The sequence below is a fragment of the Triturus cristatus genome, chromosome 8 (genome assembly GCF_964204655.1).
Source record: "Triturus cristatus chromosome 8, aTriCri1.1, whole genome shotgun sequence".
Taxonomy (NCBI): domain Eukaryota; kingdom Metazoa; phylum Chordata; class Amphibia; order Caudata; family Salamandridae; genus Triturus; species Triturus cristatus.
The window spans coordinates 981,784,076-981,796,304 of record NC_140591.1 but is presented as its reverse complement, the minus strand read 5'-3'; the positions used below and the strand labels follow the sequence as shown (position 1 = coordinate 981,796,304).

The following is a 12,229-nucleotide window of genomic DNA, read 5'->3' as shown; positions in this document are numbered from 1 at the left end:
ATATTGTGCGAGTCTGGGGAACTGACTTGGCCCAAATCAAAGAATCTGGCTTCAGGTGGCTTCAATGGTTGCTAAGAGAAACATTGCAGGGGTATGGGGGGAGATTCACCCACCTAAAATCTCCCAGTGGAAAAAAGACATGGATTGGTACTGTGCGGTGGAAAAGACAATCTATGAAAGCCGGGGATGCCCCAAGAAATGGGGAAAAATCTGGCAGCGGTGGGAAGATTATAGGGGGTTTGGGGAGGTATTGACTAGCTAGGTGGGGAGGGCGCCAGGCTGGGTGTGATCTGACCGTTAGACTCCAAAGGAACTATTAATGTAACCTCGGGGTTTTGAATAGTAGAATGTGTATGCCATTGAAAAAGTATGTAACCCATTGTAAGAGTATGATCATGTTTATGAAAGCTGACTGCTGTTTAATAAAAAGAAGTTTAAAAAGCTAAAAATCATGGAGGCTTGTTGTACACCAAATTTGCCCTCAGCTCAGGCAAGGTTAACTGATCTCTACAAAAGCTGTTCAAGATGCATATTTCCATATTGTAAGGAGACAGAAACATCAGCATTTTTGGAGGTTTGTTATCTGAAGTCGTCATTATCAATACGCGGTCCTTCAATTTTTCCAGTGCATTTTGGTAGTAAGAGGCTTATCTAAAGAGACAAAGGACTCTCACCTTCCCATACTTAGACAATTGGCTGACAAAGATGTTAGCTCCCTAAGACGTCATGTCGTATCTTCATAGCACGATAGACATTCTTACATGCTGGGTCTACAAATCAAGTACACAAAGTCCCCTTTCATTCCAATTATGTCCTTTCAGTATATGGAAGCAGTACTGAACTCACAGGTGGCATACACATATACTTCATTGGACAGACCTTTATCTATCCGCATGCACTACTGAAATCTTCTGAAGGCATCTCAGGTAGTGGCTAACCAGATATCCTTGACTCTGGAGTCCATGCCGCCCTCTAATTTTCATAGTACCTCATACTCGTCTCCACATGAGGCCTCTTCAGGAGTGCCTGGATATTGATGGTGCCATTACTACGACAGTTGGGACTGCAAAATATTTGTATCACCAGCTGTAGTACTGTCTCCACCATGGTGATGTGAAATGGAGAATCTTCTCAAAGGAGTGCCATCTTATCAGTCTAGTCGAATACAAACTGCAACTTCTGCTTTCCTAACACTTTGTGGAGCTCATCTAAATCACCTCTGAGTACAAGGCACATGATTCTACATAGAGAGTCTGCACCCAGCCTATTGGATTTGAGAGCAGTCCACCTGGCTTTCAAATCTTTTCTTCCAGCAATAAAGACCAATTACTTGTTTGTTCAGATTGACAACCCAACCTCACTGACTTCCCTGCACAAGCAAGGAGGGGGGAGATTCAGACTGCTCTCTCTCGAAGCAGAATCTATTTGGAAATTGCTCACAGCTAGAGACTTGCAAATTACAGCAGTTCATCTTCTAGGTGCTCAAAATGAGGAAGCTGACTCATTCATCATGATTAACCATGAAAAGCACTAGAGGTCATAAACAGTCAACTGTTACACAAAATCGTTGACATCTGGTGGTATGCGCAACAAAATCTGTTCACAAATGCAAAAAAGAGGATATGCTCAGACTTTGCCTCCAGGTAAAACCAACCAGCAACGAAGGGGTATGTCTTTTTAGTCATCTGGTGAAGGATGTTTCTATGTGCATTTCTGCTGATACCCCTTATCCCATCAGTAACCCTCAAACTGACTTAATGCAGAGCAAGGTTGTTTTTCATGGGCCTGGAGTGACTATGGAAAAAATTACAAAGGTTTTTCCACCAGTAAGGAGACCTCCTCTTTCTTAGGAACTCAATGTGGTTCATTCAAAACTATTCCTTCCCTGTTTCAAACCTATTCATAGGACCACCTTCTAGCATACTTTGTGGAAGACTGCTTTCTCAGTAGCTATCACATCTGATAGAGACTTCTAGCTGCAGATACCTTACCTTTGAATTTCCCAGGCGTCAGGCTGGATCCAGAAACTTTTGCTAGAGCAATACCCCTTGCGCACGCCCTCGGTTGACTCCATTAGGCCCCTCGTGACGTCGTTAGCGTCGGTTATGACATATCGTCACCTATATAGGAAACAGGCTTTCCATTGTGTGGGAGGATGTCTTCGAGGAAGACAGGGCTTAAACCGTGCGGTGCCTGTCACTGCATGATGTCGGTAACTGACCCCCACCTCGTCTGCCTCTGGTGTCGCGAACACAACCATGACTCGAAGTCGTGCTCGAACTGTCAGGCCATGGCTCCGAAGTCCTTTCGGGAGCAGGGTTAGTAAAATTAAGGCTTTATGTTCCAATGAACCCTACATAGTCTTTCGTTAAAGACAAGGTGGTCTTGAGGACACACGTAAGATTTCTTTCAAAGGTAGTTTCTGATTTTCATGCTAATCAAGCTGTTTTTCTTTCCACTTTTTTTAGACATCCTTACATTCCATTTCAGATGTGTATGAATGATTCATACGTTTTATCTTGATACCACAAAAGATATCTGTATGTCTGACTGTTTTTTTGTTAACTATGGGCTTGTCATACAGGTTTGCCGAAGCAGTACATTTACAGGAGGATTGTTTCTTGTATTGTACTATGTTAGCAGAAAACAAATAGACCTGTATAGAAAACAAATAGATCTGTACTGGCTAAACACAAGGCCCGTTCTACTTTAGGTAAATCTGCAACCACTGCTTTGTTGAGAAGCATCCCCTTAGCAGAGATTTGTAAGCTGGCTACATGATTTTCAGTCCCCGCATATACAAGACACTGTTGTCAGGATTCAGATTCCAGAGCCCATGCCTAGTCAGGTCAAGCTTCTTTGAGGAAGCTATTTGGTTAGTCTAGATTTTCCTTTTTTCCTACAACCCCTAATGTTTGGGATGGGCTTGCTATTTGATTCAGTGTTTATATTTGTCAGTGACTATTCCCTGAAAATTCCATATTAAGCTGCCCTCCCTCCCCGGTAAAAGAACAGAAGCAGTGATTGAATATAGGATAGGATTCTACGTCTCGGTTAAAAGAAAAAACAGGAGCTAATGTCACTGACAGGGCTTAATGGATAATGACGGAGTGTTCCCCCCTTAAATGATTATTGGTGTTGCAGCCTCTTTTGTCTCCAGCTTACCTAGCATAACTGCCCTCTTTTTCTCTCGTACCTCTTTTTTAAAAGGTTTTGTCACTGTGTTTCTTGTAACTTTTCTAAATTAAAGTTAGCTGCTGTTTGAAAAATAAACATAAATTGGTCAATATAGCCTAAAAGAGACTGTTAAATGTGTTTTAATTTTAAAAATAAAATTTAGGTTTTGTGGAAAAAGTATGTATTTTTATTTTGTAAAGTGCTCCAGGATCCTATTCAATTCAGTGGTTATGATTTCAATTGAGATTAATTTGCAGGAGACCTCGATTACAGGAAAGCAAAAGTTACTTCCGTTCCAAGGTAACTAGTAATTTTCACATGGTTTGCTCTCTTGTTTTCCAAGTAGATGTAGATCTTGGTGTCATCAACGTACATTTTGATGTCACCTGATACTACTCAGGAGTAGAATCAGAAGCCACACAGAGCTATTAAGAGCAGGCAAGAATGACAGGGCCCATATGGTACTCCACATTACACTTTGCAAGAAGAGTCCAATACCTCATTTAGAACACAATTTCCCCAGTTAAGAAGAAAGGATCAGATCCATGCTAGGGCATATAGTGAGTGGTCCATCAGCTCATTAATTAGAACCTCTGAGTAGTCTCTGGTGGTGAACGTTAACTGATAGCTGTGAGGGGTGAGCTGATAGTTTGAGTAGTATGAAGACGGAGTTCCTGATTTCATCCTGGGAGAGCAGGAATTGTTATCTAACATTAGCCATGGCAAATATGATATACCTCCCTCACCTGTAAGTAGAGGGTGGGTTGGACAGGTTATAATTAAGCTCTACAAGAGTTGTCTCATACCTTCCCTTTTAATGAGCTTTCTAGAATAGATGTGTTGTAGATCAGCCACTAGTAAACAAAGACCATCAGGTCATTTGTTAGTTTGTTCAAGAGTATTGATGGTATTTATTTTGAGCAGTCATGTACATCTTCAGTGTAAGGAGGTATTACTAATGTGTTTTGTGGTCAGTATCCAGTAAGGGAAGGACTTGCTTCAGCTATGTCAATGGACCAAACTCAGCAATCAGCTTCGAGACCTTTGTTTTTAAGTCACAGCAAATGAAAGAATGAGGTGAAAGTGGACTGAAAGAAAGACAAACTAACAGGAGTGTAAGTTGAAGGTTCAGGATTGCTGAGAATGAGGCACAAATATTTGTATATTTGGACTAAAACAATGTGCAGGAGGGTCTCACAGTGTTGATAAGTCACACATAGAATGCATTACAACACATCCAGATGTGGCAGCTCCTCAATGATGTTGAGAATATTGCTTGTTCAGTTTACGACTTCGCTGATGAGTTTACCAAGGTAGAAATTCTTGGTTCTCTTGACCCCTTTTTGTATCTCCTGTGTATCCTGCAGCAGACATTATGTAAGGGATTTGTGCAGTCATTTTTAAGGCTAAAGCTAATTCGTTTCAGCTGGGCCCCTACTCTTGTTAGTGGTTTTGATACCTATCTTTAGTGTTCCTCATATGACTAGGTCTGTTTGTCCAGTGTCATTGAAAGGCAATGGCAGAGACTTTACAGCACAAAGTGCAAGTCCAATGCAGACAGAAAGTTTATAATGATCTCACTGTGCATTGCTTTTGACTCCTCTGTTGTTACATGTTGAAACTGCCTAACCTCACTCTGTGTGTTTGCTCTATTGTTGTGTGGGATGGGGTGATATAGCATTAACTGTCCACAACCCAACTTCCTCTTCTCTTACTTGATGATTTTTTTGCTTATCTTTAACCATGTGCTGTGCTCCACTGCATTCTAGATAAGGTTGCACTATAGAAATACCAAATACATACATAGGTTGAGGTAAATGGTGTAGGGAAGTATAATCAGAATTGCATGTAACCAGATGCATTGAAAGGCTTCAGATTCATAAGTGATCGCAATGTTAACTATGCTTCCGGCTCCAGCTACTGCAGTATGAACTGCCTGCTTGAAACTCAGTAATTTTATATTTTTAAGGAATTATATTGTTGGTTTTGATTTATGTCTGTTAATCTGTGCGTTGAAACTGCTATTTATCACAATGTTAATGCCTGAGGTTGCAGTCAAATGATTAGTTCAATTAATTAATCCAGGAATGAAGAGATATAGCCCGGTTGTCTGTAGGTCATTTCTGCAGTGTAAGATCTGGGTAGGTTCATTGTACAGAAAGCATTGAGACATTTGGAAATACAGAAAAGAATGTAAAACAAGCAGTTGTCAGCATGCAGGGCCTCATTTACAGAGGTAAACACAGTAGTAGCTCCAGCACCAGACATGGCCAACAACAGGTACTGCACCCCCAACCCCCCCCCCCCCCCCCCCCCCCTCATAGAAAATAATGAAATTAGAGAATCAAAATAAAACCTCATAGGAAATTCTGTTAAAATAAATTATTTAAAAAAGTTAAACGTATGAATAAATATGTTAATGACAACATTTTGGGATAAAAATGCACATTTATTATTTAATTGTAAAATATTGTAATACTTAATTCTGAATGGAAAGAATAGTGTAATGATATTGTTTATTCAAATAGAATTAAATCAATCTTAAGTATTTCTATACATCACTTTTAATCATTATTAATGCATACTCACTTTTTTCTATAGGTGGGAATCAATTTTTTTATTTAAATATAATTATATGTTCTTAAATGTATTTCCATTAGGTAAAGATTTATTTCACAATGTTTAATACTGTTGAAGCATTTTGTAGTTCTACATTTATATAAATGTATAACATGAATTTTAAACTAAATTAAACATTAATATTTAACGTAAAAAATATTTTTTATATTTATTTTCTAGTTAATGAACTTTCCTACTTTTTCGCCATGATTTTCCACGCGGAGATCTCAACCTGACTGTGGGGTCTCTATATGGTTGTAAGTTCATTTGAGATATTTATTTAAAAAATCTAGCAAAAAATAAAAAAAAGGCTACAGCACTATTAATGTCTTTTTGAAATAAATCTTTAATTAACAGAGGTTAATTAAATTAAAATAGCTTTTTTTCTGAAGCTTAAATTGAAATATATATTCTATTGTAAGAACATTGAATTATTAGCTCAGACTGTAAGTAACCCCCTCTACTAATAATAACAGGGTGAATCACTAAAGTCCCTAATTAAACATGAGCTCAACCCCCGGGTAGCTCTGGCACAGAGCAGACAGACTTAACCTAGAGGAAATGTGTAAAGTATTTATGCAGTACTAAAACTGTAATAAAGTTGAATAGCAAAAGATTTAAAATCACAAAATTAATTAGACTAATAGAGTAAAATGTAATAAGCAAAATTACACTAACATGGCAAACATGACAAAATTCAATAAGAGGAACCAAAGATAAGACTTTTATTACGTTTTAAGTAAAAATACTACCAAGAAGCACAAAGTGCTAATGATAGTCAATGGTAGAACAGGACCTAGGCACAATTTGACGCTGACGCTTACAGTAGCCCGGTTCGTTCTGGTCAACCATTTTACCTTCTGAGTGTAGTCCTTTAAGTCTCTATCCGCTACAGCTTACAACAACCAGGTTCGTCCTGGTCAACCATTTTAGCTTCTGAGTGTAGTCCTTTAAGTCCATATCCACTGCAGACGTACACTCCTGAAGCCCCCAAGGACCTAAGGGGAGGCACTTAGAGACTCACAGGGTGGCAGGCAGAGGCTACCAGGCGGATCCAGTCCAGGTCCAGTTGCCACTGGTTAGCTGGGCAGCTGCAGGAAAAGGCCTCTGGTAGCTTGTTGTGTCCTTGTAGCTTTAACTGGAGGCCAGCCTTATGACCTTTGGAGCCCACCTCTTTGTCCTGGGCAGGCTCTTCTCAGGCCTCAGACAGCAGGCTCACTCTTCTTCTGAGCTTTCACAGGTCCGGGAGTGTTCTGAAGTGGATGTCAGGCTATGCCATTTATACCTGGCATGACCTAGTCAGTGAGAATAACTCCTGAGGACGCCCTAACCAAAGGGGTAAAGTTTTCCAAGGCTAACCCTATCCCCTTCTGACAAATACAAGATGGCCGAAGTCTTTGGCGACACTAAACTTGAGGTCTGAGAGATGGGTATGTGTGTGGGGAGTCTACTCTGGCAATCTCAGTATCCTCCCACATCTAATACTAAAATCCAGTTTTGGGCTGTCCTTACGCGCAACAAACTCAGACAGAAGTCTGGGAAAACAAAGCTGAACTTTCATCAACCAGATAGTGGATACACACACATTATTTTGGCACCCAGTTTCCCTCCATTAAAATGGACACCAAATCTCACATGAAACCCCCTAGCAGACCAGTCAAACAGGTCTTGCGACTCCAGCAGGATCTGACACTATGATGCCAACTAGAATGAAATTGATCAAGTTTTTGGAACCCAGCCCAGAGGCCAACCTTTCAAGGGCACAACAATACCTTCCCACTCCCAAGTCCTTTTGTTTCTGTCTTGGGAGTAATTTAACTCCTCATTCACACTCATTGAACTATTAATTACTAGCTGGCAGATAGGAGAGAGCAACAAGCAGATTTAGTTCTAGGCACTTCAGGCTGGGTAAGGGTGACATTTTAATATTTCCAAACCATGTTTTACAAATTTAACTTCACCAGCAAATTGGACTTGTAATAAATATTTTTAAAAATCCTAAAAGTAAATGTATAGCTGTGTGACATTTATTAAACCTTGTATTGTATGTCAATGCTTTCCTATGGAACAGCCAATCCTGCTACAGTGAAAATAGCTGTGAGCGACTAGTCACTGTAAGGACATGTCCTAATTTTAAATATGATGCACACTGCCTTAGTGGAAAGTAAGGCTTAATTAGGGGCTTTTAGGCCTGTCAAAGATGGTAATTTTGGTAGGGCTAATTTGCACTTTAAAACTGCTCAGCCAGGATGTGATGGCAATTCTGGAGACATTCTTTATAGTGGATGGCACAATGAGTGCTGCAGTCCACTAGTATCATTTAACTACTTGGTTTACAGGCCCTGGCACTTGGTACCATATATAAACCAATCAGGTGTATACCAGTTTTACCATGTTTAAAGGAGTAACACAAACACTTTACAGCTGGTTAGCAGGAGTAAAGTGCACAGAGCTATATAGCAAGCAAAACTAGGGTTCAGCAAAAAGGCAAATAAAAAATCCAGGGTAACAATGCAATAAAGGTCACATTTCTAACACCTTTGCTTCCTGAGGTTTCCCCCTGCACTTAACTGTAAATGACCGGGACTCACCCGTACACATTTGAACTAAATTAAAATTCTGAATCCTCCCAACTGCTCTTTCTGGGCATACCTCATTCCCAGGGCATCTTGTCATCAGGCCCAAGCCCTTGTCTCTCTGCACTTGGAGCAGTTTTCATAGCTTACTAGGGTCAAGCTCTGGCAGGGACAACTGCTGGCAGACTATTGCAGATTAGCCTTCCGGAGGTTCAGTGAGGGAAAAGATAACTTTGTAAAAGTTACTTTACCTAAACATTTTTTTTTTTAAATCCTAATTTCACCCTTGAATCCAAAGTAAAATTATTGGTGGGGTGAGACACGAAGACTTGGGGAAGGGCCAATCACATACTCATGAGGGGCTATACACTTAGCAGGGGAGAAGGACAGCTGGAAACCTCTGTATATTACCTGACATGGAGGAGCCCCATATCAGAGGGTTTACTTGGCATATCCATAGCCAACCGGGGGGATTTATATGGCAAAGAAGAAAACACGCAGGAGGTGTGTACATATGCGGGCAGCCTAGAATGGCCCTCTTGAATAATACACGTCTACCATGGTTCTTTAGTAAGCCTCCGTGTGAAAGGCCTCAAACCTGCCAATGAAATGTAAGGCAACAATTAATCTTTGAGGGACTCACTGTGAGATATCTGCTTCCACCAAAGAATACATCTCCTGAAATCAGACTGGGGCAGAATGTAATCAAAATTCTTACCCACTCAATTATTCTCATCTCATGTGTCCAAGGCTGCAGGCTTATTTATTCTTTGCAGCAACTCCTTCATGGGTAAGCTACAGAGAACGTTGAGGGAGAGTGGCAGTGGTGGTATTGGAACACTGCAGAAACATATTCACTGTTGCTTCCATTTATGCTTCTAATTGAGGCCAAGAATGATTTCTGAAATCCACTATCTCTATGGATATCCAAATTTGCAGAAGGGGCAGTAATTTTGGGAGGAGATGTTAATATAGTGATGGATAGTCAGAGAGATCGCTCCTAAACTATATATGATGGAGGAGCAGCGGTTAGTGGGGAATTTAAAAATGGGTTAGCTGAGGAGGGCCTGGTGGATGTCTGGAGAGAGAACATAAAGAGAAAAGCAACTACACATTTCATTAACACTCCCATAAAGCCTATGCCCGCATTGATCACTTCCTTCTGAACCCAGGAATTTTAGCACAGGTTTTTGGACAGTTCCATATTCTCCATGGCGATATCATCTCTCCCTTCATTTACACTAATGATATAGCTCCCACAACAGCCCCACGGAAACCACTTGTTGCATCTGCATGAGTTTCTATTGCATCACCCAATTCTTAAAGATCGAATAGGGAAAGCAACATCGGACTTCTTAGAAGAGAATGGCAAGCAAGGCATTTCTATGGCAACAATATAGGATCCTATGTCAAAATCAAAATGAGCGGGGTCAAATCAGCTACTGTTAACATTGGTAGGGGCACCTATTTGAAGAACAGACATCAAAGGAGTTATGTGGGTAACTGACGCATACAAATTAACGATGTTTGCTGAGGACATCATGATTTGGTTGGAGGCCCTGTGGCCTCTTGCTCTCCCTTACTGGAAGAACTTGATAAATATAGACAGATAGCAGGTTTCAAGACAAACATTACTAAGCCCACCTCCTACATGCACTAGCTCAACAACAACAGGAAGCTCTGAATGAAATAATCTCATTAGATACCTAGCGACACAACCTCCCAGACAGTAAATATCAATTAAGCTCACCTGTTGGCGATAATAAAAGAGACCTGCAGTCTTAGTATATGAAATACTTCTCGTGGCTGGGGAGGATCACAACAGTAAAATGAACATACTACTGTGTCCCTTTCAGACTATCCCTGTGGCAGTCTCTAAACCTATACTGAAAACTCTGCAATTGGCCATTAACTAATTTATATGGCAGGGGAAGACCACAAGAATAGCCATTAGAACCTTACACTGCTCAGTACAGCTAAGAGGCTTAGCAGTCCTGCACACCCATCATACAATATAGCGGCTCATGTGTGGGTTCATGGTAGATTAGTGAAAGATTGAAAGTGAAAATCAGTGGTGCTATATTGATTATGTAATAGCTTATACCCCTCTATGGCAGGTTCCATGGTTTAAATGTAATAAGAAAAGCTGGAGCCTACACTCGTCCCCTGTCACCAGAGGCACACTTACAACATGGGGCAGTGTAGTTAAGAGCTCAGGACTGTCCTCCTGTTCCTCACCATACTCTTCTATTTCTTTAACTTTAAAACTTTACGCCAACTATGGAAAAACAATTTTTCCAAAATCGGCACACAAACAAAATATCATGGTGGTATATTTGTTCTACAGCAGCCAGATAAAATCCTTTGAAGACATCAAGAAACTATAAACCTTGACAGAACATGACCGGTTCCCTTGTTTGGAGATTTGTCATTGGGTCCTAAGCCCTTGCATTAAGCAAAGAGCTATGTGACCACACATCTTTTGAAAAGTGGCTCAAAGGCCACATGATAGGCATTTAATATGCACTTTATGCAATTACGTTTTGGGACCTAACCTGACTGAGAAAACAGAGGACGTAGGAGGAAGTCTTGGGGAAGGTCCTATATCCCTCAAACGCTGAGAGAGCTTTATGATAGAGAGCGTGTCACGGCTTATAACATCTTTTCAAGAGAAACACAATATAAAAATTTTACACACTGGTATAGATCTGATAATATCAAGATATGGGATAAGTCCAAATCAGAATCCTGTTGGAGGGAATGGACGCATCAATATCATATTTCATTTGCTATGGATATGCCATAAACTCAGAAGCTATTGGGAAACAGTACTCACTGAGATAGAAAAAGCTTTTGAAACATACACTTTTAGGAATCCAGGATTAATCCTACCTGCACTACAATACAAAGGGGAAGGTCTAACAAATCACTCTGTGGAAAACAGATTACAAAAGCATTGGTCACAGAAATAAACATGATATTGGCGAAGTGAAAGACAGTGAGGACCTCAGGACTGGATGAATGGTTGAGCCGCCTATGGGAGATATTAGCTAAGGAGAAGATAACTCTCTCTCTATAGAACCTCAAAACATACGAAACAGATTGAGCCACACTAATATCTATTCTTTCCAGAGAATATACAGACTTACATTGTCCTAAATATCGAAAGGTGATAAGGCTTTTACCCAACCATGAATTTAAAAGGGACCAGGGACCAAGATCTTAGCCACTGGTAGTGGTAGGCTTTCTTTTTGATTTCTTGAGTGGTTTTCAACTTGTTGGGCAGGGTAGAGTAGTGGGTAGGGGTTAATTAGCATAGTTTACTCATTGATTGCAGATTGCTCTGGGGCATGTGGGACTTGGAGATGTAGGACCAGCTGGTATGCGATGGGAATTATGAATGAAGTTGTGGCATTGGTGGATGGGATGGTGTGACAATGGGTGGGGTGAGGAAACATTGAAATTGGCATATACTGATGAAAGGATAACCTGTAATTGGGTCAGTGTAATGTTCAAATGTCGTTATTGTTCTTGACAAATGCAAATAAGAATTATTTTTAAATAAATAAATAATTTCAGAGTATATTTTGTGGTCTTGGCCATGTCTAAGATTTTGAACCTTTTCACTGTTTATTCCCTGAAAGCAGTTTCCTGAAATATTTTGGATATATTTAATACCAGTTTTTGTACTAATTAATTTTACGTTTTTTCTTTGTAGATCCAGAATATAAAACCTTTTTAGAAAATTATTGCGCAGATAACGAGAAAGTCAACGCCAATCCTGAGACTATGCTGGGAGAAATAGAAGCCAAAACAAAAGATTTTATTGGTCTGTTTTATTTTACTTACTACTCTTA

General features: G+C 40.1%; 1 protein-coding gene across 3 annotated transcripts in view; it reads left to right on the top strand.

Moving 5' to 3' along the window:
* The window catches only part of UPF3A (UPF3A regulator of nonsense mediated mRNA decay), a 508,452-nt gene that overhangs the window by 261,175 nt on the left and 235,048 nt on the right, over nucleotides 1-12,229 (top strand). For all 3 annotated transcript variants that reach the window (XM_085620493.1, XM_085620494.1, XM_085620492.1), the window contains exon 5: nucleotides 12,091-12,201. In XM_085620493.1, the coding sequence (XP_085476619.1) occupies nucleotides 12,091-12,201 (111 nt within the window). The remainder of the gene's footprint in view (nucleotides 1-12,090; nucleotides 12,202-12,229) is intronic.